The sequence below is a fragment of the Bos grunniens genome, chromosome 28 (genome assembly GCF_055505025.1).
Source record: "Bos grunniens cultivar Pamir isolate PY7600 chromosome 28, Bosgru_T2T1.0, whole genome shotgun sequence".
NCBI classification, from domain to species: domain Eukaryota; kingdom Metazoa; phylum Chordata; class Mammalia; order Artiodactyla; family Bovidae; genus Bos; species Bos grunniens.
Window position 1 is genome coordinate 16,535,804 of NC_141192.1, and position 25,880 is coordinate 16,561,683.

At 45.6% G+C, this 25,880-nt stretch overlaps 1 protein-coding gene across 4 annotated transcripts; it reads right to left on the reverse strand.

Annotated features, from left to right (window-relative positions):
* Positions 1-3: 3 nt before the first annotated feature.
* Positions 4-22,646, reverse strand: SEC24C (SEC24 homolog C, COPII component). 4 transcript variants are annotated; one of them, XM_086381959.1, is made up of 24 exons: positions 22,581-22,646; positions 20,649-20,848; positions 17,495-17,630; positions 11,311-11,486; positions 10,734-11,099; positions 10,278-10,414; positions 8,966-9,034; positions 7,568-7,679; positions 7,210-7,337; positions 5,935-6,073; positions 5,617-5,732; positions 5,319-5,443; positions 4,970-5,161; positions 4,690-4,783; positions 4,359-4,475; positions 3,847-4,017; positions 3,262-3,358; positions 3,023-3,168; positions 2,673-2,811; positions 2,413-2,531; positions 2,130-2,309; positions 1,691-1,882; positions 1,367-1,456; positions 4-1,231 (listed from the first exon to the last, which is right to left on the reverse strand). In XM_086381959.1, exons 2-24 carry the CDS (start codon positions 20,818-20,820, stop codon positions 1,091-1,093), a joined length of 3,354 nt encoding a protein of 1,117 aa, XP_086238085.1. In that variant the 5' UTR covers positions 20,821-20,848; positions 22,581-22,646; the 3' UTR covers positions 4-1,090. The 4 variants fall into 4 exon arrangements, with proteins under 4 accessions (XP_086238085.1, XP_086238086.1, XP_086238087.1 ...); XM_086381960.1 differs by having other exon boundaries at positions 20,945-22,646; XM_086381961.1 differs by lacking the exon at positions 8,966-9,034.
* Positions 22,647-25,880: the final 3,234 nt, after the last annotated feature.

Consider the following 25,880-nt stretch of genomic DNA (forward strand, 5'->3'; position numbering starts at 1 on the left):
GGATACATCTTAATTTATTTTTATTTCTTTACAAATTAAAGATGCATTGAAAAATAAACCAATGAAGAGAAATGAGAGGTCCAGAGCAGGGGCATCCCAGGCTGGGAGCAGGCAAGCCTGGCCACCATCAAGCCTAGCCCTTGTCCTGCCCCAGCCAGCTCGGGTTGGAAGATAACTGTCAGCCACTCTGTCAGTTCCAAAGCCTGAGTGGTGTCCTAGCAGGAGAGACTAGTCACTTCTGCCTCTCTCCCCAACAGCTTGGAGAGCAGTGTTTCCAGCGGAAGCTCAGAGTGGTATATAGGCTGGCTCTGTGAGGTATTGCAAGTTGATGACCAGGCTCCCTACAGAACCATCCAGTGTTGGGGCCGCTCTGGCTGGAATGGAGGCTAATACCTCTCCTAGGTCTCAATATTCTTTGCAACTATTCCCAGGCTCCTTCATTTCTGATAATGTGTCTCTGTCCACCAAGGGATCATCAGTCATTGCAGGAGAAAGAGCAGTGGAAGCAGAGCAAGAAAGCTAATCAACCACCCTCAGTCACTTTGAGTTGGCTGTTGACTTCCAGGCCCAAGAAGACTGACCACTTTTCTACCATCTACGGCCTACAGCCCAGCTCTTGTGCACCTGTATGTATGTTTTCCCTAATATAGGAAGTCATTGATGACAATGAGCTGAATTAGCAGCCCCTCCCCCCGTAGTAACCCCCTGGGATCTCTGTGCCTTCCCACCTGCCCTTCTCTTCTTGGAGGCTGGTCCAAAGGGACACATAATATTGCCAGGGTCTGGGTGGCTTCAAGTCCCCCAACACCAAATCATATACAGTGAACTGAGAAACTACATTCATTACGACAGGATTAGCAGGAAAAGGAGGATAAAGTGAGGGGATAGGGGCACCTTCCAACAGCAGGACACGACAGAGTGGTAGGATACTTGAGCCCAGAAAGAAGGTGTCTCCTTATACTTCCCCCTCCCCCCAAAGAGACTGAGGTCAGCTTACATGACATATAAGATATGGAACTGTCCCAGTTTCTCTGCTGTCCTGGGTACTTTCTGGAAGCTGGCCTGGACCCTGTGCTGTTACCCATGTGCTCTAGCTCAGAAGCTGTCGAATCTCCTTGTGCATGTGACAGAGAAAGTCCACATAGGATGCTCCCCCGCTCAGGCTCTTGTCTTCCACCAGGAAGTGTTTGAACAGCATCTCCAGCTTGTCCTCTTGTTTCACCACAATAAGCTATAGTCAGAATACAGGGTCATGAGGCAAGGCTGAAGAGAATTAACCACACGCCCTGAAATCCCATTATCTCCCACCCCACCTTCAGAGTGAGGACTTGACAAGGTAGGAAATGCAGGTTTGGGTCACTGTTACCTTCATGTACCGCGATCTCTGTGCCCTCAAACTATCAATGAGGCCTCGCACCTTCTTAGACAGCAGATTATCCAGAACTGGCAGAACACTCTGAAACACAAAATTCATTTATCCTTATGGTAAGGTACGCTGAATCCAGAAGACAAGATGGGGCAGCACAGATTTACGCATTATCTGAAATATGGAAGCCTGTGAAGAATGACAGCACCCTCCCTCTCGGTGTCCCCTGCTGCTAAGAGAATGAGCGCACTAACTTTACTGGCTTCTGCTCTCATCACGAAGCCTACTTCCACACCCACATTCTCCTTGACGCCCTGCCCTCACCAGGCCACTGGTGATCTGACTGAAGGATGAGACGCCGAAGAGGCTCTGGACAACACCCTGCTGGACACTCGCTCCCACCCAGAGGAAGAGGTTGAGCCCGTTCTCCAGCAAATATATATCCCCATTGCTCAGCCGCTCTTCAGATGCTCGGACTGCTGGTGGTTCAGTGGTATTCTCAATGGGAGACTTTGTCTGGACAAAAGGAAGAGGGCAAAAGGTTACCAATGACTGTAAGACTTTTTTGCCCACCTGCACCCCCATACACACAAAATTTCTGAAAACTAAGCACCTGAGTAACTCTCAGTATGAAAATATTACATCAGATAATATAGATAAAAATGTATTAGTGTCAGATACAGACAATATTAATCCTTCCCTTCCTCCTCCTATGATGCCCCTTTCTCAGTACAGTGTCTCACACGCCAGCATTCAGTCGCACCAACGGTAGGAGCCGAGGATAGAAGAAGACATTGGTCTCAGCCACGTCCATGGAGGTAACCAGCTGCCGGACGTAGGCACGGTCATCAGTAGTGACTTCAGCTCCAGGCTGCAGGACCTCACTCTTCAATACACAGTTCAGATAAACAGGGAGGAGCTTCATGCACTCAGGAAGGATCAACTAAGGGAGTTATCAAAACAAAGTCAGTGATCATGATCATGAGAAATCCCTCCCAATGCAAAGGTGTATCCCAACACCTTCTCCACCAACAAGCTTGCCCAACCTGTCCCGCAGAGGAGGGGCTGGCACAGTTCTTTCTGTAACAGGCCAAGATCTGGGCACACTGAGTGATGAGAGTGTCACGAACAGTCTTCACAGGGCTGCTTAGGACCCCCCGGTATGCTGGATGGGAAAGGAGACAGCATGGTCACTGGTCAGCCACTCCATCACAGGTGCCTTCCCACCATCACACCCACCCAGGAATGCTGGATTGCTGTCCATCCTCTTAGCCCCGATTCCCCTCTGCCTGGCCTCTGCCCTCACCAAACTTGGCCATGTAGTTGATGAGCGTGTCAGTCTCACAGTTTCGGTACAGATCAGCCAGCTGAGTGCAGCAGTTGAGAGCCAGGTTGTGGATGCGGAGCCGTCGCTGCCCTGCACAGCTGGTGTACAGCAGGGCACACTGGGGGGAGAGTAAGAGGGGCAATTCACACCCCTCCCTCACCAAGACCCTTGCAACACCTCCTCTTTGCTATTTTATGAAGCTAGAAGAAAGATGGGAGCTATCCCCTCTCCAGCCTCTGCGCACCCCTCACCCCCTTCCCTATGGCCTACTTAATCCAGTGAAGTGACTGCTGACACTTCTTCCCCAACCCCTGCCTCCGGTCCAGCACCTGCAGGAGGGCTCCATTCTCTTCGTTGAGCCGATCATCATGCTTGAACTCCACAGTCACCGTCTTGTCCCCATCCAACCCAGCCAGCTCCACATCTGTGGTGTTGCTCATGTAGAAAGCCCCAAAGAAATCTACAGCACGGATACCTGAGGCCACACGGATAGGGACACGGTTAGTAGTATGACAGGTGCCCAGACTGAGGGCCCCCGCTCAGCTGCTCATCTCCAACCAGAACTGACCAGTGCTTGTCCGGACCCGCATCACAGCATCAAAGCCAACGACCTTCTGGACATCCCGACGCAAGTCACTCAGGAACCGTTCCTGGTCGTTCTCCACCTGCATCCCCAGGCCCAGAGTCACATCATCTACTACATACAATCCACCAACAATCCCTGTACCCTCTCCACTCTACAAGCCTGCAGAATACTAATGACAATAAGGTAAAGGTAATAATAACGATGTTATTATTTAAGCTTTTAAGCACTTATTACATGCCCAGTACTACATTAAGTGCTTTACATGTGCTCACTTAATCCTGATGACAAACCCTACTTAAAAACTACTGAAAAACCCCATTTTATAGATGAAGAAACAAAGGAGAAAGTAAGTAATTTATCCTAGGTCATATAGCGTCTAAGTGGTAGAGACAGACTATCAACCCGGTGCTAATTTCAAGCCCCGTGCTCCTGTTCGCTACACTCTTTATATTGTGTGGTCTTCTCAATGATACTCCTATCAATGAGTCAGCAGCTAAGGAGCCACTCCACTTGTAGGCAGGCATCCCATTCCTGCCTCCACCTGCCACCCAGAGTCCCATGCCGTACCTGAAAGCAAGCGTATTTATAGACAGAGCCACCAGTGAGCTGGGGTACAACAGAGAGGGTGGCCACGTCCACATACTGGTTAGGGAAGAGGAAGAGGTCTACGCAGCAGCCTTGGGCCACACACTCTTTGGCCAGGGTCTGATAGGCACCTGACTGAGGCTGGAACAGAGTCTAGGGAGGAACAGAAGAAGATGTTCAGAGACCTGAGTTCCACCCTGTTTGAGTACTATGTATGTAATATGGGCTATTATTCAAGGACACGTAAGACTTCAGAGCTACCTTACAGTTTGCAATAGTAGTAGAATATTCTCTTTAAAAAGTCTACCAAGGGCTTTGGGATGAGATGAGGTAGAGAGGTGTGGGAGCGGTGGAGAAGGCTGGCAGCCACAGATATGAAAGGACAGAGGGTCTAGTCCCAGTACCCCCTCGAGAAAGTGAAGAGTATTGCACTGTAAAGAGACAGCACGTTCCTCTGTGATCGGAAGTCCTCCCCCCAGCTCCCAGTCCCACACCTTCTCCTTGTCTGTGTTGATCAACTTCCTGTCGTCTCTGTTCTTCAGTTTCCCTGGGGCCTCTGCAATGGGCAGGGAGGTGTGGAATAGAAAGAGCTTCCCTGCACACTCAGCAGCCTGGAAGAGGAGAGAGAGCTACTGGTCCATTCTTTCCTTTATTCATCCATTATTCATTCATCCCGTCCCTCGTCATTTATTCAGTGCCAACTGTGTCAGACAAGTTGACTCACTGGACAGTCACCAATCACTAAAGCAACAGGGGTTGTATCCCAGAGGTAAGATGCTCAGAAGAAAGCGTCACACAGGCGGCTGCCCAGGACTCTCGCCTTACCTTCAGAGCCTCCATCCCAGCCTGAACCACCGGGGCAAATACTGTCTCCGTCTCCCTTGTGTCTGCAAACATTTCTGGAATCTGATCCAATAAGCTGAAGAGATAGGTGATGGGAGGCAATCAAAACTGCTATCCAAATTTCAGATCCCTCAATTCCCCCAAAAAGTCATCTGGCCCTCAGACTCCGAGAACTCCTGAGGCATAGCCTGTGTCCATCACTGGCTTTCTGTGGTTGTACCCTGCCCTCCACCTCACTTTACCCCCACAATCTGACTCTTACCTGGTGATGACTGCCCGAGACTCGCTGACATTGACCAGGAAGCCATCCAGCAGTGGCACAAACATGTCACCCACATCAGATACAACCATCATCTGTGGCTGGGCCAATGAGCTCTTCACATTGTAGAAGTGGAGCACCTTATTATAGGTGACAAAGCCAACGCGGATTGCTGACTCTTCTGCCCCACCCTCCCTGCAGAAAGGGACGTTGTTACCCAGACTTGCCACCTTCTCCACCAGCCAACTTCATGACATCCGGATTCACGTGCTGAGTTATCCCAACCACCCACCCTTGCGCCCCCTCCCCAGCCATCATCATCCATAGGAGTACCTTGGCTCCTCACTCTCACCTAGGCAAAAAGTCTAACAGTGACTTGAGCTCCTCACAGAGGAGCCTGACAAGACCACTCCTGACGGCATTGTAGGAGACATCAATCATAAAGATGAAGGCAGGAGGGATGGGGAACTTATTGTTCTGCAAAAGAAGGAAATGTTGGAGGGGAGAGGGGTATCGGTGAGCAGGTCAGCTGACTAGAGATAAGTCATCATCCAAGGGCACAGTGACAGGGTGAGGGAAATGACCACAGCAAGTCTCAGCTGCCTCATTGTCCTTCACCCACGGCTCCTCCCCACACTACCCTCCCTCACCTTGCAGTAATCTACAGTGGCCAAGAATTCATAAGAGCCCAGGGACAGCTCAGGACGGTCATAAGCATCCACACGCTTGCCGGTATGATCCAGGTGTTGAAAATACTGGGGAGGAACTGTGGGGAGTAGGGCAGAGTGTTACTCATGGGTCCGCTTTCGGTCCTCATCTGGTCCTGGCTGAGCTCACTGTAATGCCCCACAGCCCCAGAGGCACTTCACGTCCCCATCCCCTAAACAACAGAGCCTCATCTATCTAACTAGAGAGAGAATAATGAAGATGCAGTCCAGATCCCCCAGCCCCAGGCTCTGTGAACGTACCATCGTTGATACAGCTGCAGAAGCAGCACTGGAAGCGTCTCCCTCCCTCAACGAACTGCATAAAGGGGCACATGTATGCTTTGCAACGATTGCAGCGCAAAGGGCCAGATTCCCCATGGTCGACAACATACGGTGAAGCCTAAGGAGCAAAGGGGAGGGGCTCAGACACAGAAGGAAGCTAGAGTGATATGTGGGAACAGATGAGGAGGAACAACCTGGAGGGAGAAGGACATGGCTCAGACAGTCTGCCTGCGGAGGGAGCAGAGAGAAGGGGTATGAGGACAAATGTCCCTAAAGGTCTAAGGACTAGAGTCCCTCTCCTTACTCCTCATCTCTAGAATTTCACTTCTTCAAAGAGAAGAGCAACAGTGGACCTGGCCCAAACAATCCAGGGGCTGACATGGGTGCATGAGGAAAAAGTTGAAGATTACCCAGGATTCTCATTTCTGGCCCAATCTTCAATCCCCTTCGTTCCTGCCCTAGGATCTTGACCCCTGCTTCCTTTCCCACCCAAGTATCTGTGACACTTGTCCTCCCCAATCCCTGGATTTCTGTGATACCTACTGACACCCCAGGCAGATGGTACCCTACAGATAAGAGACCAGCAGGCAAGTGTCCAGCCATCCTCACTGAGACCCAGGAAAGAGAAAGAGAAAAAGACAGAACAAGACAAAGAAGCAGGATGTAAGGTGAGCCCTGAATGTCCAGTTACAGAGAAATCCCCCCCAAGTTCATTAAGGCATGAACACAAAGGTATCTACACCATGGCATGGTGTAGCAGCTGCAAACACTGTCTCTTTTCATCCTGATTCCAGGTACTGGGTGACAGATTATAGCCCAAACCAGGTAAAAGAAGGACCCCTGGATTCTGTTTCTTAATATGCTGTCCTAATATTTCTAACCTACCTGGGATGACAGGACAGAGGATAAGAAAAACCAGAGTGACATGCCTCTCATCACCGGGTGATGACCATGCTACGGCAGGCTCCTGCCTCCAGCTGTCTTCTCCCCTACAAGTTGGCCTTGACTCTTTTAAAAGCGTGTTTCACGTGTGAACTCTGCTCCATCCAGCAATTTCTTGGGCTTTTGCTTTCCTCCCTATCACCCTCTTCAGGCATGGGCCCTGGGATAGAAAGCTATTGACGATACGCTCCCCTCCCGACCAACTAAGCCTTCATCTACTGTGACTGCCAGAATCACATCTAGGAAGAAGTCTTATCCTCGCTCCCCTTCACTTCCTCCCTCTTATTATACTCCAGTCTGTCCCTGACTCACCTCCTCTGGGGGCAGCCTTGCCAGTGGCTTGATGACAGCTGCCAGGGGCACCTGAGCCTGCTTAGCCATGTCAGAGGTGCAAGGGATGTTATACGATGTGCATCGAATGTACCGGGGACTTGCATTTCCTGAAGGAGAAGATGGAAAAGCTGAGTCAGATCACAGAGTCACTCCAGACACCAGCTCGCCGTTGTTGACCCACCCCATCACCCCAACAGATGCTAGAGGTGATGGTGGCTCTTTCCCCCTAGAGACCAATGAGGGACTGGTCTCTGACCAAAGACTGACAAAAGCCCCATCCATAAGCTGATAATGCTGGAGAAAAAGTCCCGCAGGGATGAGTGATTGCCCTTCTCACCTTGGTCTTTCACCAGGAAGTTGGTGGTGACTAAGGGTGGCACCTGGCCCCGTACTCCAGTAACAAATGGCTCTGAACCCCGGTTGTTCCTGTCATCTTCAATAACCTGAATCTGTAGGGAAGAAGTGAAATGAATGAAGTGACAGATGAAAAGGGAGAAGGGAGTACCACGTCCCCGAGGCAGAAGAAAGAAAGGCTGGAGCCGCAGCACAGAAACTAAGAATTTGCCAAGGAACACACCTCATGCACCAGGCCTGCTCTCCTTTTGGAGATCATATAAAATGCTGTAATGCCAATCTTCCACTCTATAGTCAGCAGCAACCTGCTGCATGGGCAACACTGAGAAAGGGCTTCTTTATGAATCGCCCTGACCCCAATAAACAGTGATCACCCTGTTCCAATACCTACTCCAGGAAAGCTCCAGCTCTAATCACAAGCCTTCAGACATGGTCAGATTCCACTTCCCTCCCCCATCGAGGCTTCCCCTCCCCTTCTCTCCCCAAGAGCAGGAAAACAGACAACAGTAACCATGTAAAAATGAAATCTACCTGGAATGACTCTACAGTCAATGAGAGTAGAGGGACAGGGTGAGGAGAGGATTACACAGCCAGAAATGATCAGGTAAGGTGAGGAAGCAGATGCTGCCTTATTTTCAGGTAAGCATCAGTGTGTAAATATGGGAGAAGAGGATCGTATAGCCCAATCCTCAGTCCCCCACATTTGGACAGACCCAGCGAAGGAAAAAAAAGAGATATTGCAAAGCCGGTGATCAGATCTTCGTGCAGACTGATAACCTTTGTCAGTTACTTCAAGATGGGTTTGGTAAAACCAGAAAAAGTAAAGGGAGAATAAGACTCTGTGTCCCATAGAATAAAGAGCTGAAGCTTAGAAATATATCAGAGTCAAACAGACTCTCCAGATGAGAAAGTGACCCACACTTTCCCAAACCAGCAGTCCCTTTCCCTGTAAGAAATGCCAGTTTCCCAGACTTGTACATTAGTAGCCACCTACCCATGTTTCTCCGCAACAAGCTGTAGACAAACCAAACCCAAAAGGGAAGGATCTACTGTTTTGTCCTGTTCCATCACATGTCACAGGCAGGCTCCTGGAGGAGCCAGCAGGGTTAAAACCAAAGCTTAACAAGCTACCTGATCCCGCCCTTCGAGCCTGACCTTCTACCATCCCATACTTAAAGGCACTGCTAACAGCTTGCTACTTCATTATATGGTGACTTGAGGCATGCATATCTTTCTAGCTTGTAAAAGCAAGGGTCTAGAAGGACTGAGGGAAGAGGATGGAGAGGGATGGACATGGTGGATGAGGTGAAGACAAGGTCATAGGCATGCACGGGTGATTTAACACAGGGATCACACACACACACCCACCCCCTGCACTTACTGGACTAGGAATGGCATCAGGGTCTATTCTGTGCCTGGTTTTCTGCTGAGGAGGCAGCTCATTGAGTTGCTTTTAGTGTTTTAATAATAAAGGCAGCAGGGGAATACAGGGAGGGAGACAAAAGAACAAGAAGCAGATGTTACTTCTCTCAGCCCTGATGAGTTAGACATGAACAGCTGGAGCCCAGCTCCTACTGCTGAAATCAGGCCCCCTCTCGATCAGAAACTCCAAATTTTTCTGGGCCAAAAAAGAGCCTTTAATGGCTTAGACTATGATGTAGAAAGATAAGGAAGGGGGCAAACAGGAGGCAAGAGGGGTTATATGGAGGGGCTGAATAGGAGAAATTTTAAGAAGGAAGAAGAGGGATGTTCCCTCCAAAAGGCCAAGCCTCCCATGTAAGAACTACTCTTACACTGAAAGAAGCCTCCCCTCACATCCAACCAGACTCTCCTTCTCACTAGAGGAGGAAAAAGGAAAGAGGCACTGCTTCATCCTCTAGGGTCCCCCTTAGCCAGCTGGGTCCCTCACCATGATGGTTCCCCAAAGGAAGAGGGAAGAGAACAGGATGGAATATGACAATGGCTAAGCATGGTGAGGCAACTGACATAGCAAATGTTGCAGACAGAACTATAAAGTGGCCTCCACTTGGGAATACAGTGTCAGCCTCTACTCTTGAGTGTGATGAGGAAGGTCTGAGCATTCTGATGGCTCTAAGGGTAAGATTCACCCTCTTCCTGGGAGAAGGAACTTCCCCACATTGCCCTTAAAACTGTAGATCACTTTTCTCCATCCACACAGCAGAAGACTAGCAAACAAAAGTATCGAAGGCTTTCTCCTAAAACACTATCCAGGTAGAGGCAGAAAGAGTCCAGAGAGGCTTTCCTTTTCTCACCAGTAACACCAGAGATTCCCCACCAGCTCTAACCATTAAGAAGACTGCTATCCTATCCTACTAGATCTTAGAGGACAACACGTGGACACGGCCAGTACTCCACAGAAGAGCAGAGGCTACCAGGCTCTGTCCAGTGGTGAGAGAACACTGCACTCAACCCAGAGCTCTGTGACACTGCTGATCACTCCTGGCCTCCCTTCCTTTCCTGCCCAGCTATGAAGTAAGAATACCCCTAAAATATTTCTGGGACGTCAAGTTCTATTTAGAGAGTCAAAAATTACATGTAGGCTCTACACCTGCAACATGACAAACAAAAGGGAAAAATAATCAGGAAAGGCTAGGCAAACATCTCATCTAGGTTGACTCACTTATCTGGTAGCCACAAGCTCCTTCCCCAGGACCATATAAGTATCTACTTACAGGGCTCGGGATGGCATCAGGGTCCAGGCGCTTAGGAGGCAATGGCTGAGGAGGCCCAGGCTGACTGCCAAAAGTGGCTGCTCCTGGGTAGGGACTTCCATAATTGGACTGAGGGCCCCGGGCTGGTCCAAAGGAACCTGGGAGACAAGGGCAAGGTTGATGAACAAAATATTCCTTCCCTATCTCTTCTTAAGGCCTCACGGAAATGACTAAAGTATTATAAACATAGAATTGAGAGGTACAGTAATAACCTTTCAGAGAAAGCCTATGTTATCTGAACTATGAGAAAAAAAAAATCTTATAAATCCCACATCTGAGTACCACATCTTAATACCCTGAAGCTGTCTATCTAGTTCACCACTTAGCAAGTAATACTAGAAGCAAATAACAACAACAACGAAAACACCTGAATAGCTGAAGCTTTTGGCTCCTAGGTAGTCCTTGGGAAAAACTCACCATTTTGCTGCAGCTGATAGCCTGGCTGCTGGGAGGAGTGCATAGGTGGTGGTGGTCCTGGGGGCCCAGTCATTTGGGTACCAGGGGGCAGAGCTTGAGGAGGAGGTGAGGACACATGGTTGGGCTGGCTCACTGGGGGCCCCCCAAAACTCTGTCCAGGCAAGAGTGGACCAGTCATCGAAGGCATCCGAGGACCCCCTGAGGCAGGGGGTGTGAAGCTGGAGGCCTGTGGTGGGACAGATCGCTGGGGAGGCTGGGCCCCTGGATGACCCTGGCCAAGGGGAGGAGCTTGGCCCTGAGGATAGGAGCCATACAGACCAGAATTAGGGAAACTTCCTGAGGCTGAGGCCAGTGATGTTGGTGAGCCTGAGAAGTAGAAGAAGCAGAGTCAGAACCCCAGTCATTCTGCCTCCTTGTTCAGTAAACCACCTTCCTTTCCACCCGAGGGGCAGGAATGACTTGTCCCATCTGCTGGGGCTCAGAGGAATAAATAAAAGAAATAAAAGGGATCCAGGTATACCCCAGAGACAGATGTCTCTAAAAAGGAAACAGTATTCCTGTGGTCATAGGTACTCACCATAGCCCAGCCCCGAAGCGGGAGGAGCTGGGGCCACAGCACCACTGATCTGCATTCCGGCCAGCTGAGCAGTCACCTGTGCACTTGTCGGGGGAGGCCCATAGGGCTGAAGCACAGCTGGCTGACTGACCACAGGGGCCAATGGGGCAGACGCAAATGGCTGAGACCCAGGGAGCCTGTGGGGAGATGGAAGGCAGAAGCTTCTAGTGGGCCAGGAATCCCTTCAAAGTTGACAGGAGCCCCACATCATATGGGAAACAATACTGTTTTACAGCATCTTACTCTCATCTGGGCTCTTATATGGCTTCATATTTTTATATATTTGTGAATAAATCACATTCCTCATAATCTACACTGTGATTATTCAGGGCAAACCTTGTTTTCCATTAGGTTCACTCCCAAAACACACGCCAAGCACCCTCAGATCAAACAGTATTTACTCTGGTAGTTAGATTATCACCTCGTCTGCCTTAATCCTTTGTTGACAAGCCACTTCGGTTCTGTATTCAAAAGCACTGAAGAAGTCGAAATGAAAGGTGCACAGAAGCATTAACACAACAGAAGCTTAATAAATGTGGGCTTGAACAAATATAGTTTGATTGTTTAACTTTTTTTTTTTAAAGGCTTAAAATGTATTTTAATAAGTTCATGTTGCATTATTTCATTTCTCAGAAGAACTTCAAAGGTATTAGGGACAAATCAAACATGGTGCACCAATAAAAAATGCACAGCTTAACTACCTAAGACAGGCAAAGCTGAGAGCTACCGTCTGACACTCAGCATACAGCAGCCCTGTTCTCAAGATTGTACTAGGCCTATCAAGAAAGCTGTGAATGGCAACATCACAGACACACAAGGGCCATTTCTGGGTTGTCCTTACCCAAGAGAAAGATGGAGGCAAGTTTAACACAAGATTTTTTAAAGATACACTAAATGAAAATCTCTAAAAGAAAATGTCTTCCTTGGGACATGAAAGGGTAATATATGGGACATAACAGAACCGTATGTATGTTGTATGTCACCTCTGTGGACATGTGCCTGAATTCCCACCTGGGAGTGATTAGAACAGTGGGGCCAAGGTCACTGGGGGATGTTTGGTTTTTGTGGTATATGTGGCAGGATCTCTGGGGTGAGACAGTGCACTAAGTCGTGTCCGACTCTTGCGACCCCATGGACTGTAGCCTGCCAGGCTCCTCTGTCTATGGGATTCTCCAGGCAAGAATACTGGAGTGGGTTGCCATTTCCTTCTCCAGGGAGATTGTTTAACTTTTAAACCAAAGGATCACTTAATCCTGGGAAAGGTATTAGAAAACTCTTAAGATCAGAAGAGCTGGTGAGCTAAGTTTGGCATTCTGTACTATGGAGAAAGATGATACTATCTGACCAGAGTTAAGGGCTAGACACAGAGGATATAAGCCAGGCAGCCTGCTAGCTGAGTCTATCCAGCAAAGTCTCGTCACTTGAATAGCTGCGCTGGACACTCCCATGGTACCAGCTGCCACATTAAAATACAAATACAGCATCAATGCAGTATCACTGCATACCAACTAGCCACTGCACCAGTGGTTTACAATAATATTACTGCAGAAATCTACAGCATAGATTATTGTACATAACAAGCTCCTTCTGGAATTTCAAGAATGAATCAAATTCTTCACCATAGTAGCCTGTTACACTGAAATCCTGATTTATCCTTCCTGTTTGTCTTTACTAAATAACTGGAACTTTATTATGTTTGGTCAGCTTCTACTGGTCCTGCAGTTTCACACTTTTCATTTGTTCATTCAACTGGTATTTTCAGGGCATTATGCTAGTGAAACTTACCTCCCTAAGCTCTTTGCTGGGTTTTGCAGTTTTTGCCTTCCATAGTAACAAACATACTGTTAGCCCATGGCAGATGCTTATAAATCCTTGTCAGAACAATTGTATTCCATGGTACTACTCTATTAACACGGATAATACTCTCAACTGCCTACTGGTATTCTATCATATAAACCAACACCTTATCTGCACATAGCTTTATAGTTTACAAAGGATCTCTAAATGCTTTAATTCTTACAGCAAATTAATGAAGGGAAGCGAGCAGATGGAAAACTAAAACACTAAGGGTAAAAGCAGCAGGCTAAACTGGAACTAGAACCCAGGTCCAGGCCCAATTCTTAGTCCAATGTACTTTAAAATTGTGAAATGTAACATAAATAGAAAAAAATACATAAAATATACATGTACTGCTGAATAACACAAACACCCATGTAACCAAAGGGCAAGTCAAGAAATGGAATACACCAAAGGCCCTGTGTGCCTCTCCTCACAACCCTTTCCTTTCTCCCAAAAGTGAAAGTGAAAGTCACTCAGTCATGTCCCCGACTCTTTGCGACCCCATAGGCTGTACAGTCCACGGAATTCTCCCGGCCAGAGTACTGGAGTGGGTAGCCATTCCCTTCTCCAGGGGGTCTTCCCAACGCAGGGATCCAACCCAGGTCTCCCGCATTGCAGGTGGATTCTTTACCAGCTGAGCTACTAGGGAAGCCCCCTTTCTCCCAAAGATAACTACTTTCCCAACTTTCTAAAAATTGTTCCCTTGTCTTTAAAACAATTCAGTTATGTCAGGTTTTCAAACTTCTGTAAACAGTATCACATCATACATACTTTGAGTTTTGCTTCTTTTGTTCAACCATATGTTTATGAATTCATCTATGCTTCTGCATTTAGCATTCTCTTTCATCACTAAATGTTATTCCATTAAATAAGTGTTATTCCATTAAATAAATATGCCACGATTTACCTAAGCATTTTACTACAGATGGATATTGAAGGTTTTCTAAGTTTTGGATATTATCAATAATGTTACTATGTTCAATCATATATTTAACTTATACATACCTGAGCTTTTTCTAAGGCATACAGCTATGAGTTTAATTACTGGTTTATAGGATATGATATCTTTAATTTTAACAGATAATTCCAAGTTATTTTCCCATAGTAGCTGTACTCATTTGCATCTGACCACCAGTGGATGAGGAGAGTTCCTGATAATCCATATGCTCAGCAATATTCAGTACTATTAGCTTTTTAATTTTGCCAATCTGATCAATACATAGGATAATTCTGTTGTGGTTTTTAACGTTTACTTTTTTCTTCATTTATGAGGTTGAACCGCTTTTTAATTTGTTCTTTGGCAATTAGTATCCCTTCTTTCATAAAATACTATTCCAGATTTTATTATTTTTTCAACTGAACTGACTTTTTCTTATTGACTAGTAGGAGTTCTTTACATATTCTGGACACTATTTTATGTTTTTATCTACTTTATGTGTAAATATCTTTTTTTATTCTGGAACTTTTCTTTCCAAAGTACTTCCCATTCAATGTCTTTCTCCTTGATCATTCCCATCAGCACAAAAAGATACAAATATCTCAAAAAATAACCAACTATTAGTGAAAACAACCCAAATGTCCATCAACAAATAAATGGATAAAGAACATGTAGTGGTATAATCATACAATGAAATACTGTAATAAAAAGAATGAAGTACTGATACATGCTACACATAAACGAACACTGGAAACATTATGTTAAGTGAAACAAATCAGTTACAAAATATATATGATTCTATTAAAATGAAATATCCGGAATAGGTAAGTCTATAGGGACAGAAAGTAGATTAGTGGTTGTTTACAGTTAGGGGAGTGACAGAGTTAAGGAAAAGCTGAATAGGGATAGCTCCTCAGATAAAGGATACTGTGTATCTTTCTGAGGTGATGAAAATGTAGTAAATCGGACGACAGTGATGGTTGCACATATCTGTGAATATACTTAAAATCGTTAAACTTGTGCACTTTAAAGGGTGAACTGCATAGTATATGAATTACATCTCAATGAACTGAGATGTAATTGGATTGGATTTAAAAAATCCAAACAAATAAAATTGCCCTAAAACCATGCATCCCCCTCAAGCTTTTATCTTTTAGCCAAACATTAGGGAAAAAATTGGTCTATGCTTTTTTTTCCTTTGGCTACACCATGCAGCTTGTGGAATCTTAGTTCCCACTTCAGGGATCAAACCCGAATCCCCTGCAGTGGAAATGAGGAGTCCTAACCACTGGACCTCTAGGGAAGTCTCTCTCTCTACTTCTTTAATTACTATTCCTATCTCTCTTTTTTTTTTTTCCTCCTATCTCTTTTAAAAGATCTTTCTTTCTAGGTTCTTCTTCCTTTTTTTCCCCTAGTCTATTCCCTGGTACTTTTCTCGGCCAGGGCCCATACAGGGTAAACTATCAATCTCTGTAAACGCCTTTATTTGCCCTCTCTTAGGGTAGGTACATAAAAATCCCATAGACCGAGAAGCCTGGTAAGCTACAGTCCATAGGGTCGCAAAGAGTTGGACACGACTGAGCGACTTCACTTTCACTTTCAGGTAGGTACGTAATCCTATGTTGACAGTTACAGTCCCTTAATCAATGTACTAGCCTACTATCTGCTCTCCTCTCATAGTCTAATCTTTTTTTTTCCTTTGAGAAATCCCTGAATTGAGGGAGAGTGGTTGTTAGCATTTGATTTGCTTCTGGAGGGTACTCCAATGATACTGCTGCCCAGTATCAAAGTTTTTTTTTAAGTTTAAGTTGTAATTTCCACATCATTAAATTCACTCCTTTTAAGTGTACAATTCAATGATTTTTAGTAAATTTAAAGAGTTGTGCAACCATCACCAGATTCCAATTTTAGAATATTTTCGCCACCCCAAATGACCCCTGATGTTCACATGCAGTCCAAAAACACCCCACCCCCCACTCCCCTGCAACTTATCCTCAGCCAGCCTGGGAGAATCAAGACTCCTTATTAACTCCCTCTGCCAGTATACAGATTTTTTTTTTTTTCTAGTTTACCTATTTACTGAAGTGTAGCCTAAGTCCAGATTTCATAAACAAGATTTCAGTTCTAAACCTCAGCTCAGAAATGCCCAAGTTACCTGCTTAAACTTAAGTTCCTAGGTTCTCAAGATAATTTCCACCCTTTGCACAGGCAGCCACAGTATCAACTTAACCACTCTGATTTTCAGTTCCCACTTGTTATCTGGCACTTGAGGATTTCACTTTCCTTGAAGCTTGATTATGCATTTGAAAAAAAAAAAATTGTTTCTATTTCCTCTCCCCTTTCTAGATGTTTGTAGCAAAAGGGTTTTAGGTTACATTAGTCCACTTCCCAGCTGAAATTCTTTCACCTGCTCCAACTAGACAGCTGCCTTCATATCTCCACTGAAACTACATTTGTCAATGATGTCAAACCTTGCCAAACCCAACAGTCAATTCTTAGTCTACATCTCACCTTCAGCAGCAAGTGACACACCTGATTACTCTCTTGACTTCCTAAAAGACTTTCCTTGCCTAATTTCAGGATGCTATGACACCTGGCTAACCTACTTCACTACTGGTCTTTCTCATTGCGTTTTGATGGCCCCTACTCTGAATGCCTTTTATAAGTTGGTAAGCTCCAAGGCTCAGTCCTCTGGTCTTACATTTGATGCTAAAAATGTATATTCTGGACACCTAATAAAAATGTCAGAAAGCAACTCTTCTACTACTACACACCCTACCGCAGTTATACTTTATTCTTTGTTTACCAAAAAATAAATAGCACTCCAATAGAGATGACTACCCTCCTTTAAAGGACTTCCACACAGAGACAGGGGTTTATTGGGTCACACACCACCAAGTTTTCATCATTTATGTAGTTTTCCTTTGAGGATCTTTCCTTTCATGACTGGTCACACCCAAACTTAACCAATAAGCCCCACTAAGTGCCTGTTCTAGAGGAAAAGGGGAAGTCAAAAGAGACAAATAATCCTAAGGTTCCTTCTTCCTGTTTCTTCCTTAGGGTAGGCTCTGAAGGACCATAACAATTATTTAAGATATATGTCTAGCCAAGGAAAAAACTCAAGTTCACAGAAGTGGAAAGAATATGCCAAAGAACACAGGTACTTAAATGAGTCAATAACCCACAGAGGCACAGCAGCAGCACCTCTAATCTGGAAAAATGAAAACGAACTATAATAAGATGAAGGGAAGAGGAAAAGGAATCTAAGAGAAAAACAAAGGGAAAAAAAAGAAAAGTAAAATAGGCCCTCATACATTCCTAATCCTTCCAGTCTCATCTGACCAATTTTAGGTTGACCCAAGTACATACCTCTGCATCTGAACACCGGAGCTTGGTCCATTCTGCACATCTCCTTGGCCAAACTGGCCATATGCAGTCTGGCCACAAGGGCCCTGTGCTGTCGAGGCTGGAGGTGCCCCTGAAGAAGCTGGGGCTCTTGAAACACCTGAGGGTGATGAAGAGAAGCTAAGAAATTAGGAAATGTCTCCTCCACCTTGAGCAAGGAATGCAAAACAAAGATCAATAAGCTCAAACCTTCACTGCAATATCACAAGTGTAATATCACAGCTTGGCAATGAAAAGGACACCATCAGGATGCAACTCCAGTTACAAGAGATTCTGAACATGGATGCCCAGCCAGAGAGTTTTCACTCTCTTAAACAGGTATAACAGGTATACTACTAGTGAAGCTGTAGCCAGAGCCACAAAAATGTAGGGCCTTCCTGTGATCACTATACACTCTCACTCAATCCAGGACAGTCTAATAAACCTACCCTAGACAAAACATCAACTCTTTTAAAGAAATGATCCCACCCTAGAAGTCAAAAACTTAGAACATATGTGAGGAATGTGGCTTAGAAGATGACCAAGTAACATGCTGAACTAGGCTGTAAAGAGATACCCATTGGGACTTCCTTGGTGGTCCAGTGGTTAAGAATCTACCTTGCAATGCAGGGGATGGAGGTTCAATCCCTGGTGGAGGAACTAAGATCCCATATGCCACAGAGCAACTAAGCCCCTGCATCACCACTAGAGAAATCCATGTGCTGCAATGAAAGATCCAGCATGATGCAATGAAAAACCAATGTAGCCAAGTAAATAAATAATTTTTTAATTCTTTTAAAAAAAAAAAAAGAAAGAAAGGCGCCCCTTAGAGAGACTATTCTGCCAACCTCTTCTTTATATATTCTACAGATCCTAACCATCTTCTTCTCATCCACTTCTAAATGTTGACACTCCCAATAGTACATGGCTCAGGGAAGTGTTAGCATGGGTTGGAGACTTTGTTTCCGCCCAATTATTCAGTCAAGACAGGTTGTACATGTGTGCTAAGTCAATTCAGTTGTCTCTGACTCTGTGTGACCCTATGGACTGTAATCTGTCAGGCTCCTCTGTCCATGAGGATTCTCCAGGCACGAATACTGGAGTGGGTTGCCATGCCCTTCTCCAGGGGATCTTCCTGACCCAGGGATCGAACCCAGGTCTCTTATGTTTCCTGCATTGGCAGGCAGGTTCTTTACCACTAGCACACCTGGGAAGCCCCCAGGACAGGTCTCCTGGCCTCCAGTTACTGCTGTCGCTTATGTCTTCACAAAAGCTGCACTACACGTGTTCTGCTCACCAGAGCTGCCATCAAAGCTACTTCTATGACTGCTAATCATCCTTTCCACATGAAATGCAGGAAGAAAGCAATTAGTTACTTGGCATATCACTTTGGAAATGCTGCTGACCCCTGTTCAAACTACTGTTTTTCTTTTGCTCTGCCTTCAGTAGAGATTCCAGTACTCTTGCTTGGAAAATCCCATGGACGGAGGAGCCTGGTAGGCTGCAGTCCATGGCGTCACTGAGGGTCGGACACGACTGAGTGACTTCACTTTCACTTTTCACTTTCATGCATTGGAGAAGGAAATGGCAACCCACTCCAGTGTTCTTGCCTGGAGAATCCCAGGGACGGGGGAGCCTAGTGGGCTACCGTCCATAGGGTCACACAGAGTTGGACACGACTGAAGTGACTTAGCAGCAGCAGCAGCAGCAGTAGAGATTAGACACTACAGAACCTGCCTGCAGGAATATGATTAATCTGAATTCACTAGCCATTCACTAGCCTGCTCACTAGCCATCACAGAGCCAGATATGTTTTCCTCTCAGTTTAACAGAGCTTCTTCTTGGGGCAATGCCAGCTCCATCTTGATAAGCCACAACTTGGCAAATCAGACATGGACTCTGTCCTGCCAAAGTCCCAACCCAGAGTAAGGCTCTTCCAAAGCCCTGAGACCTAATCTCATCACTCCAAATTTTTTCTTTCCCCAAAGTCATAACAAAAGTGGTAATAACTTTGGGACTTCCCTGGTGGTCCAGTGGTTAAGACTCTGTCTGAGCTTCCACTGCAGGGAGCATGGGTTTGATTCCTGGTTGGGGTACCAAGATCTCACGTGCCACATGGCAAAATTTAAAAAGGTAATAACTTCATTCATTTCTCAAATTTTACCAATGCCTCTTTAGTGCCTTCTTTTTCACATATCTCTTTATGGAATTAACTCTCTTAAAACGCATAAAGCATCTGGCATACCCTAAGGCCCTAACCCTAACCCTGACCCTAACCCTAACCCTGGCTTCTCTGGTAGCTCAGATGGTAAAGAGTCTGCCTGCAATGTGGGAGGCCTGGATTCGATCCCTGGGTCGGGAACATCCCCTGGAGAAGGAAATGGCAACCTACTCCAGTATTCTTGCTTGGAAAATCCCATGGACAGAGGACCCTGACAGGCTTGGCAGGTATAGTCCATGGGGTCGCAAAGAGCACTAACACTTTCCCTTTCGCCTAACCAAAGATCTATTGTCAACCATCTTCTTTTGCCCCCTATGAATAACCCACAGGTTATGAGCTCCTCTTCATGAAAAATGTAATATAAAAGCCAAACACTGACCCTAAGGACAAACAGTCTCCTTTAATTTCCCTGATATTAGACAACATCTAAGAAGCCAAAGAAACTTGAAAAGGAATGTTATCACCAAAAAGATATGAGAAGCACCAAAACCCAGGCATACAAACATCATACATTTTGTCCATGAACCAATTCCCTATGCCCCACAATCACGTATAAATAGAACCACGAGTCCGATGAGAGAAATTATCACCGGCTCTGGAGGAGCTATGACCACAGTCCTTCCATCCAGCTGTGAACAATTCAACCAGGTGAGGCTGCACAGGGTGACACCCATATGAAGTGAACTGCCATTGAACCTGGAAGATGAGGCGCCCTACTAGATGTTTTAAAGACACAGTCACCTTGTATAAAAACAGGAAAGGGCAGATGGCCCACAGGACTCTCAGTGACCAAGAGCCAGATTCATGTTCCTCAATCCCAGTCACCACAACCCTTTAGGCAGCTTAAGTAGGGCAATACCACCCAACCTGAAGATTACAAATTCCCTTCCTTAGCTCAAAGGAAGCTTGGAAACATACCTGGGGGAGGGGTTTGCTGATAGCCTGGTACTGGGCCATTGTAAGCTCCATAGGGAGTGGGGGCGGCTGTGGACCCTGGTTGCCCACCATAGCTGGATTGATGATACCCTGGGTAGACGGGCTGGGGCTGCCCAAATGGCGGCACAGGTGGAGCTGACTGGTTAACATTCATTATGAGAGCATCCCCGATTTGGTCTCACCTATTAGATGGGAGAGAAGATAGAAATTAGTCAAAATCAACTTTCTAAAGTGAAAGCACTATTCATGGTAGGAAGCAGAGCTAGAAAAGGACTGACCTTATCAGGCAGTGATTAGCCTAATCATTCTCATACTATTACAGGATCTTTGTAGTTTTCTTCCCCAGACAGTAGACAGACTGCCTCCTCAAAGCAAGGATTTTGTTACTCTGAACCCTATGCTTTGTCACTGCCAAGAGGGTATAAATTTCAACTTCAGAGAGGCCCAGTGGAATGGAGCAGCAGCCTCCATTCCCTAGTGGTATGATTTCTAGTGTCTAGTCATACAAGGAGTCCTGCCACTGATGAACTATTGTGATATTACAGGTAAATGAAACAATGTTCCCACTTTCTGTTCATTCACTCTAGCATCCATTCACTCCACAAAACTGAATACCCTGCAGTGTGCTAGTCATTTTTAATCATTCAAACTGCATGTCTAAAACAGATCAACTAAATCCCCTCCCCCTCAAAAGACAAATTTTAGAGTGACCATTTAGAAAAACGACATTCTTAGGATAAACTGCAGTAAATCAGGTGCTTACTCCATCCTCAGTCTTCCCACCAAAAGAGTGTATGGACCTTAGTACTGAAGCATTAAAATCACTAAATGTAAAGGACAGCTGAAAACTCTAGCAAGATACCAGATTAGAACTGAGTGCAGGTTTGGCACAAAAACCTCACACAATAACCCAGAGAAACAGTTCAAAGATCAATAGCAAAGTTGGATTTCATGGGAAAAGATCATTCACCTTATCCTTCAAGCAGAGGGACTGTAATTATTCTAAATCTCAAGGCACTCCTCCAACTCTGTTTCTGCTCTCCTTATAGGCTTGTCATGAATCTAGGCCACATCCAAAATTATTACAATCTTGCCCAACAACAGAGGAATGAATTGGAGGGTCTTTCCAGGATCCTTCCAAGAACAGGACTATCTGATCACATCTACTCTACACAACCTGATCATTCCAACTATCCTACAGAAGAAGGAACCCAGGAAGCAAAAGAGCTCATAGCTGCTGCAGTGGAACAACGGGCCTCTCGCCTGTGCTAGGAAGGGCCATCTTAACTACAGAAAAGCTGAGCTGCACTTGCACTAGAACTTTTTAAATTCAAAGCCATCTCAGGAGCTATTCTTCCAAATCCTGAACCTTGCACAGGTCACAACATTAAGCTTGAAGGATGTCCCCCTCCCTTTTATTTTTCTGAAGTCGGTGTGGGGGTGGGGATGGGAGGAAATAGTTCCCTCAAACACACACAAGAGTTTGGAGTCAGGCTCAAGTTTCGACTTCACTCTGCGTGGACAGTCAAGGGTGGCAACCCAGGGGGCGGGGCAAGCTTCCCTAGAACTCTGAAAGTAGTCTAGCTGTGGAGGCTGGGAGTGCCGGGGATCAAGACCAAGAAACCAAACAAGCTTCTCGGGCCACGATAATAGGACTGTTGCTCTAAGTAGAAGATCGAGCGTCTTGCGCCCTTCAACAGGCTCCGGACAGGAAGCGGGAGCCGGAATCTGGGCCAGGAGAAAAGGAGGGTCTAGGACCGATTCTGGATTGTGAATGCATGAGGTGAGGGTCTCTCCCCGGGCTCCGCCCCCGATCCTCTCTCTTCCTTCGCAAACAGGACGCCGACCTGGCCAGTGATACCCCGGGATCTCCTCTGCTTTCCTACCCACCAACCTCCCGAAGCCACTCCTCACCCGGCTCCAGATCCAGGTTCGACTTCGTTCCTAACGTCAAGGCTCCCAGGCTCCACTTCCGGTTCCGAGGGGGCCGGCGCGTCGCCCCCGGAAGTTCCACCCCCACGCTCCAAGGCCACGCCTTCTGCCACGTCTGCAGTAGGCACGCGCCGAGGAACCCGGATTCCGCGCACGCGCTAGTTTCTGTTCTATGATGGCCGTCTGCGGGGGCTTCTGAGGATTCTTATGTATTTCCTTTTTTCCCCCCCCACTCTGAGATGTCGTGGTAACTTTATGGTCCCACCCCAAACCGAAATGCGACTGAACTATCTTTAGTAACTCTCCTTCCAATGGCATATTAGACAAAGTCTTGTAGCGACTTCCTGCTGACCCCCGGCCCCTTTGATTTCCGTCTTGGAGGTTCTCTCACCCATGACCTTTGCCGGTCATAAGACTTGCGGAATGGATAATGTTTTTTGGTTTGGGAATTTTAAAAAATTATGGTTATTCTGATATAGTATACTTTTTGTACATTTACTTCCTCTGGCCGGGCCATGTGCCTGGCGGGATGTTAGTTCCCTGACCAGGCATCCAACCCCGTGCCCTTGGCTGTGAAAATTCGAGAGTTCTAATCACTGAACCACCAGGGAATTGCTGCAGCACTTAGAATTTAAAGGGCAATAGTTTTGCTTTTAGGCAGCATGTGTTCCAGGTTCTGTCCCTGCAGTTCCCTAACTTGGGTAATTTAATCTCGGCCTCAGTTTCTTTCATTTGTAAAATGGAGAAAAGAGGAATGCCATTGTAATAACTTGTTGAGAGGATGGAATTAAGTCACACAGATTGCCTGGCACCATAGTAAGTGCTCAGTAAAGGGAAGCCTTTATTAACCTTTTTTTCATTATTAACCATTTTTATATAGCGCCTTGGTTTAGATGCAGAACTCTGCCAGAGGCTGATGGTTTGTAAGAATGCCCCCAGCCTATAGGAAGAGCTACAGTTCGTGAAATGATTACTACCCCATTTAATGAATAACAATAATTGTAGATAATATTTGTGGGAGTTTTAAAAATAAACGTAACTACATTTAATCCTTTCAATCTTTTCATTTCATAATTATTTTTTAAGCATTGTTGTGTACCAAGCCATGTTCTTGGTTCTGGGAATACAGTAGTGAACAAACAAAAGCTTTTGGCCGATTTAAACTGTATCGTTTTGTAATTATATACACATGATAAAGCTATAAAGAAAAACAAAGTGAGAATTCTCTGGCGTGCTCTTTCGCAAATTTCAGTCTGTTGGTTACCTCTGGGGAAGGAAAAAGTATAATTTGGAGGAACATAATGGAGCATCAGTAATATTAACAGTGTTCTATTTCTTAACATTCACATGGATATTTACATTATTGTTATTTTAAAATAGTACATATGTATTATGTACAATTCATTTCAGAATAAAAATTTTTAATAAAAGAAATGAGGGAAAAGAGCACTGGTGGAATGGAAGCCTTAAAAAGGGAAAAAAATGTTCAATTAAGAGTTTTATAACCAATGGGGTAGAAAAGTTCTTGCTATCATATTGTTCATTAATCTTTCATTTAAAGGGGAAAAAAATGAAGAATTTTATGACCAATTTTGGGGGGGGGGAGGTTCTTGCTCTCATATTGTGCAGTAAATATTAGTTATTCTGAGGCACAAAATGGTTCATTCAATTTAAAAATTGCACTGTTAGTGTTTGCTGGGAGCTGTATTAGTCGTTGAGCATATTTTAGAAAACAGCAAGATTTTTCCTGTCCTCAGGAGTTTATAATGGAGTCAGATCACAGTTTGTTTCTCTATCTGTGATCCTGGTGTCAACAGTGTCCGTTTCACCTGGGAACCTGTTAGAAACACAAATTTCAGGCCCATCCAAGGCATACTGAATCAGAAATTCTGCAAGTGGGGCCAGCAAGCCATGACCTTCTAGATAATTCCATTGCACACTGAAGATTTAAGACCCACTAGTCTGGATTAGTAATTTGTGAAATTTAGCTAACATTTGTTGAGCAATTGCCACATCATTTATCCCAATGAACCCATGGGTTCATTAACCCAGCATTCGGTTCATCCCTCAGCACCAGTTCTGTTTACCAGCGCCACTGTTTACCAAAAGTGGCTCACTAGGCACTTGCATTCCACGCCCAGCTCCACGCCAGCCAGTCGGGCTTCTTACCCATTTAAAGTTCAAGAATAGGTTGAGATTGTTTTGGTCCCAAGACCTCTAATCATTTGCTTTACCGGATAAAACTGCATGGTTTGTGCAAGAGCGCCAGCTATCCTGAGGGAAACTTTAGAGGGAGCCAGCTACTAGATGGTTCAATTAGTCTTTCGCCCCTATACCCAGGTCGGATGACCGATTTGCATGTCAGGACCGCTACAGACCTCCACCAGAGCTTCCTGTGGCTTCGCCCTATCCAGGCATAGTTCACCATCTTTCCAGTCCTAAAGTGTGCTCATGCATAGGAAAGTAGATATCCTCTGTCTTGCTTAATGCACTCCTAGTAAGTAGTAGAGTTTAAATTCATAGTTTCTCTCTCTTTTTAAAATTAATTTGACTATGCCAGCTCTTCGTTGTAGCATGCAGGATCTTTAGTTGTAGCATGTGGGATCTAGTTCCCTGACCGGGGATCGAAGCGGGCACCCTCCATTGGGAGCACAGAGTCATAGCCACTGGACCACCAGGGAAGTCCTCAGTCGTGTCCGACTCTTTGCGACCCCATGAATCGCACCACGCCAGGCCTCCCTGTCCATCACCAACTCCCGGAGTTCACTCAGACTCACGTTCATCGAGTCAGTGATGCCATCCAGTCATCTCATTCTCTGTTGTCCCCTTCTCCTCCTGCCCCCAATCCCTCCCAGCATCAGAGTCTTTTCCAATGAATCAACTCTTCGCAAGTCCTAAACTCAGTTTTTTGGGAATACAGACTGATATGTTGCATTTTATTGGTTTCTGTATCCCTACTCTGGTTCTCAGTCTTGGCTGCACATTAAAATCACCTTCAGTGCTTTTAAAACTGGCCAGTAAAATTAGAATCCCTAAGGTTGAGGAGCCTGAATGTGTGTGTATATAATATATAAATTTATATAATATGTAAAATGCCATTATACATCATCTAATCCTATACACAGTTCTATTTTAAGGAACCAGTAGCTTTAAAAGTTTTCCAGGTGATTTCAATGTGTAGAGGTAATTGAAAGCCACTGATATGGCACAATGGCTTACATGTATTACTAGCTGCTGCTGCTGCTAAGTCGCTTCAATCGTGTCCGACTCTGTGCGACCCCA